Raw genomic sequence first — 5,927 nt, forward strand, 5'->3', positions numbered from 1 at the left:
TCACTTTGAAAGTGACTTAGAGGAGCGCCACTTGAAAAATATTTGAGACCTGGGATGACAGCTGAAGGCACGAAACTGACAATTCACACGAGCGCTAGCGAACACTTCGGAAAGCGTGCTGTTACATGAGAGTGGCCCAGCTACTGGGCGAGGACAACGGTACACGACCACTTTGCTGAGCTGGCAAGATTGCAGATGATAGTTAGATAGACGTAACGGCTGTCTACCTCCTTCTGTCACTGCTTACTACATATGCCTTTCTTTTTCTTCTCTTTATTGTCATTTCAGTCTAAATGTTCTCAGTCTTGCTATTCTTGCCTTCGTTGGAAGTTTCCACAGATGTCATATAAATTAAAAGCCTCTTAAATCATACTCATCGTGCCGCCCGATTCATTGCCTCTCTCCAGAGTGGGCATGTGCCACAGTTTTTGAGGTCATCATTGTGTTCTTCCTGCTACATTGGTGCTGGAAGAAGAAAAAGAAGCAGAACAAGATCGACGAGGGATCAAGCAAGCAAGGCAAGCAGCCATGGGAGCCTCAATGATGAAAGAGGGTCTGGCCGACGAGCGAACCGGGATGACGGACCGCGAGAAGAAGCTGGTGCGCAGCAGCTGGCAGCGGTTCTGCGACGTGAACCAGGACTACGGCATGCTACTGTTCATGGGTATGTTCACAAACCACCCCGAATACCTGGAGCTGTTCAAGCATTTCAAGGGCCGCGACTTGCGCTCGCTGCACAATGACCCCAAGTTCCGGGCGCACGCGAGCGCCGTAGGCCACCAGCTTTCTGCGATGGTCGAGAGCCTGGACGACCCCGAGGTCCTGGTCGTGCTGATCCAGAAGAATGCGCTTAGCCACACGACGAGGAACGTGAAGCCCACGAACTTCGAGGGACTTTTTGAGGCCGTCATTGAAGAGATGGCCGCGAGCGAGAGGTCGCTCATGAAAACGGCAACCGTCAGCGCCTGGGAGAAGCTCTTCGAGGTGAGAAACAATGCGTCGGTACTGATGGAGGCGAAACATTGTGCGATAACCATCAAGAATGGCTGTCAACGTAAATGAATAGCCGAACAGTTCTACAAAGCTATCCACTTGAATGAATTAACGCTGCGCTTTAAGATGTACATTAGTTGCAGTGAGGATACTTTGGTAGCGTTTGTTATTTCAGTATGTGATTGCGCAGAACAGGGCCGTTAACTTGCAGATCTGTAGCCGGAGCATAGGTGGCTAGTAACCACAAGGCGTTTGTGTGGCACCTTCTCTCGTGTGACGTCAGCTCTGGGGCTCCGGTGCCGTGCCACGGCACGCGTACTAGCGGCGTAGCCTGCTGGACGCGGTTGGTCGACCTGCCCTCCTCCGCTTCTTAAAGGGGTGGTCCTGAAACTCTTTTTATCGATGTCTAGAAATACATTTGACGTTAAAACGGACTATTTCGGAAATACTTTGCCGCAAAAAGTACTTCAATGCTTTCAGCAGAAGCGGAGTTATTGGGAATCATAGACCGCCTGCAAACCGCTTCGTGCTGCTCCCGCTCCTTCTTCAGTGCCTTGCACTGCGAAGACTGCGGCGTAGCGGGGTGGTGCGGTCACCGTGGCGCGCAGTTCAAATTTGATTTTAGATGTTCACATAGACGTTACTACTTCGCATTTTGGTGCTTACGACACACCAAACTGGAAGGCTATTCCTCATCTTACGGTTGAGGTCACGGTGCCTCATTCCGTTGCTTTGCTTCATTGTACTAGATAGCTACGAGCTGCTATTCTCGCTGCGAGTGACATGTGTTGCACATTTCCTTTCACACTTATCTCTGCGGCCGTCACACAATTTACGAGGGTCGAACAAACTTAATCTTCATGTGCGCTCGTGCAAGTACGTCGGCAGCGCGCGGATCGGATAAGCGATGGATATTGCACTCCGGACTCGTGTTGAAGGGATTCCTAACGTAACGAGCTTAAACACGCCTCGAGGGTGTGCGAATCGGGAAGCAGATGGCCTCTTCATCAGATGTTGGCGCTCGGACCTTGAGTCACGTCACCGACAGATAGCAATCAGAGCACGCTGTTGCCCTTAGCGAGCTAGGGAATCTACATGCAAGCGCTGTTTTAGGGTGGTGACAACCTTTGTAAGGGTACTTGCCGCCGCCAGCTAAATTGGCGGGTAAAATTTTCCGCCAAATATAGCATGTGGGAATCAAAATGACGAAAAGACCAGCCGACAGATCCCGTTTCCCGCACCCGTTGGTGCCGTGAAATAAATTCATTTTTAAAAATAAACTTTGGCCTCAGTAGCCAGAGACCCATAGCGTGTCTGAGAGCAGTGCATGGCACGTCTACGTTTTAGTTAAATAGGCTTATAAGCACAGTTTTTATTACAGCACATTTCGAAAAACACCCTTTATATAGTGTGTACAAGGGGAAGGCAACGACAAAGTTTAATGCAGTTCAAATTGTTGGCGTGAGAAAATACTACCACGAGCACGCCACCGTTCCTTATAACTTGATGCGTTGTATGCTATTGAAAAAAATAAGGTTGCTGTGTTAAAATAAAAGGAACATGCAACTAGTATATTAAAGATGTATGCAGGTTTCGTGTGCGCATTGCTGCAAAACTAAATTAAAGAAATTTATTAGATCGCGTGCCAAAATGGGTACATCAGAGCGTGACAAAAAGAATGCAGGAATGCGCCGCGATTTCTAGGGAAATTGAGAATTAAAATGGCTACTCACCAAATTTGGTGGTTGTCACCACCCTAAAACAGCGCCTGCATGTAGGTTCCCTATAGCGAGCGAGCTCGTCGCGGCACCTCGCGTCGGCCGCGGAAGCTACGCTACGCTGAAGACCTGCAGCTGCACGCAACTGTAGTGGCTAACTATGCCCACGACAGAGTTGAAGTGCGCGCTGCACTCATGTGCTCCAGTCTGGCCATGCTACGTGGAGCGGAGCGACTTTCTCCTGCACCAACTTGGCCGACGGATGATACTTATATCTAAATTGCGCATTTTCAAGCACTTATAAATAGTTCACCATACGAAGCGACGTTTGCAAAGACGTTTAGCTAGGAACGGCCAGGAGTGAGCATGCTGAAAAATAATTGAAATTAGGAGGACCCGACGCCTACGGCAATGATAAGCAGTGTGGCCAAAGTTTCCTACGTGGGTGGGCGCGGCCGAGCGTTAGCACATGATAGTCGGTGATGGTACGATAGTCGTATATAGTTTGAGAAGTGTTTAATTCCTATCGGCATTCGAAACGCAGATTTTCGCTTACTTCAGCCTGTTTATTAAAGTGAGTGAATAAATAGTATACAAGGTAACAGCAGGAAGAAGCCGACGGATTCAAACACCTTTTTTGATTAATATCAGCTATTGGCCAATAGCAGCCGCGTATGGGAATCTGCTTACGAGGTCATCATTTTTAGCTTTTCCAGAAATCTTTTAAATCGCCTTTTGCAAATAAGATCATTTTAGTCCTTGAGCTCGATCAGTCAGGAGCGATAATTACTCGCGCACATATTCAAATATTAAAAAATGTCACTAAATACCTTCTTAATAATTTACGGCTCATATTGCAATTTACGAATTGTAAACGGTGAGTTTTCAAGGCGTATACAATTGGAATGAATCTCCAGAATGTACCCGTCTGCACGCTTTTTCGGATTGAGAATTCAGATCGTGCTTCAGCTCCAAAGCTGCGCAAATGGACTTCACTCGCCGCGATCCTTTTTGAGTGTCTAGAGATTGTGTCCGTGACCGCAACGGCTCCTTTTTTATGGAAGGCACATCGTATATGTTAACATTTTAGGCTAATAATGCAAACATTTACGTACTTAGGCACACATAGACAGTAAATAGAGAGCGCCATTATGCGAGCACGGAGTGAGGACGGCAGCAAGCGAACGGAAGTGCAGTTATTCCAGCCAGAGCGTAGCAGACGACAATGGCGAGTCTTGTTGTTGACAAAGGCGCACGGGGCCCGTACATCTACGCGAATTCGTTGTATGTGTGATGTGAACGTTATATCAGGTGTAACGTGAACGCCGACGTGGAAGGCGACTGCCATCCTCCTCTCCCGCAGCCAACCACAGCGGCAGAGGGCTGCGACAGAAGGGCAGGTCTGTGCTAGGGAGCCTACATGCAAGCGCTTGCATGTAGGCTCCCTAGTCTGTGCTTTCCGAGCGCTCCACCGCAGCATCTCAACCTTAAAGGCCAAACTAAATGCACGCTTGCCGGCGCGCGAAAGCTCGCGCCCGCGCCCCTTGCGTTTGCCGCGTTTCTCGAAGAATGGTGGTTTGAACCTACAAGACGGGCGCCAGTGCGTGCCACTTGGCTCACAATTTTCACCTTGGTAGACATCGTGAGGCAGCCAGAGCACCGATATTTGCGTTGAGAAGATATCCGTGCTCGCGCCTTGCATCGACACGTGCGATCTGTCTCGCACCATCTGCGCAAACGTAGGCGCGCAGGCGCGGGCTGTACAGCGCGCCGGCAAGCGTACGTGTAGTTTGTACTTTATAGGGTCTAAAGCTCTCGCAGACAGCACGCGCATCTCAAGGAGTTGCAGTTCTTAGCGTTCGGTGACTAACGCGCCCTGGAACTCGGTTGGACGACAGCACGTGCTCTTTTGCATTGCCACCTTGGTGTCGGCTGTGAGAATCCGACTACACTCTAAGAACAGTTGCACCCTTTGGGGTGCATTTTTGCCACACAACAGTAATCGTCATCTGTCTTGCTTGCGTTTCCTATCTTGAAAACTCTGCACTTGCTACTTTCCTGTCGAGAACGCCGTGTCACGCTGATAACGCTCTTGTCGTTCGTGACCGAGAAGTGCCGGGCGCACAGCGTTAAAGAAAGGAAAGCCACGCAAGTCAGATGACGATTATTGTTCTGTGGCAAAAATACGCCCCAAAGGGTGCAACTGTTTTTAGAGTGTACCATCGACCACCATGAAAACTGGGCGAAAGAGCAAAAGAAAGCTGTTCGTTTTAAAGGTCGAAACCATTTCGCAAGAATTTTTGTTGCAAGGTCGAGCGCAAAAACTGAGCGAGGAGGACTACGAGAAATGCCGCGCCTGTACCTTGCCTCTCTTGTTCTCGTACTTGCTGTTTCCAGCCTTCCGCTTCCGATGACGCTTTTCTCGCGTCGGCATACTCATTGTGTGACACAGCTAATACACGTCTGCTTACCGGCGATGCAGTTGCATGACTTACCAACACGTACACATGCACGGTGTGCAATATTTGCTGCGATGTTTGCAGACGGTGAACCTCATAACAAGGTGCGTCTACGACGAGGTGGCCGCGTCTTCAGGGGCCGCCGCGTCACGTGACCACCGTCAGACCGAGACGTCTTCCCTCAAGACACCTAAGAAGCGCATCTCCATCGCACCTGCCGGACAGGGTCCGCTGGCCATTAGTAGCCCCATCTATGACCCTGACCAAAATCCGGCCGAGGCCCCCAAGGAGACCTCTACCAAAGACGACGCCGCGAGAACGGACACGAAGGCCGAACGCCGAAAATCGTCGTCCGACCAGAAGAAAAAGTAGTACTGCTTCGTCGGGATACTTTGGAGTCGCGCTATATGCGAATTGGAAAGAAAATTAGCTAGCCTTTATGGGGGCCCACCGTTTGGCTGGTTTATTTTTAGCCATTCGCGTGCGACATTTTCGGTATTGATGAGCAGTGCAAGTGCTTCTCAATTAATGACGTTTACTTTTCTCTGGGTAGATAAAATACATAAAAAAATTGGAGGACGCTTAAGCTTCGCCTTTAAGAGTAGAACGCGATAGGGTTATCGGGACCCGTTCGCATCGCATCGTTCGCATACGGCAAGTAGGCTTCATGCACTGCAACACTGAACGTGGGAAAGCTAGCTTACAAAGACCAAGCTTACACCAATCCCTTCAAAATCGGCTTCACTTTTAAACTGAA

The 5,927-nt window shown here is 49.4% G+C and overlaps 1 protein-coding gene across 1 annotated transcript; it reads left to right on the forward strand.

Annotated features, from left to right (window-relative positions):
• The first annotated feature begins 528 nt into the window (after window positions 1-528).
• Window positions 529-5,542, forward strand: LOC119444983 (hemoglobin-2). Its single transcript, XM_037709317.1, has 2 exons — window positions 529-984; window positions 5,255-5,542. The coding sequence occupies exons 1-2, from the start codon at window positions 529-531 to the stop codon at window positions 5,540-5,542; spliced, it is 744 nt and encodes a 247-aa protein (XP_037565245.1).
• Window positions 5,543-5,927: the final 385 nt, after the last annotated feature.

This window comes from Dermacentor silvarum, chromosome 3 (genome assembly GCF_013339745.2).
Source record: "Dermacentor silvarum isolate Dsil-2018 chromosome 3, BIME_Dsil_1.4, whole genome shotgun sequence".
Classification (NCBI taxonomy): domain Eukaryota; kingdom Metazoa; phylum Arthropoda; class Arachnida; order Ixodida; family Ixodidae; genus Dermacentor; species Dermacentor silvarum.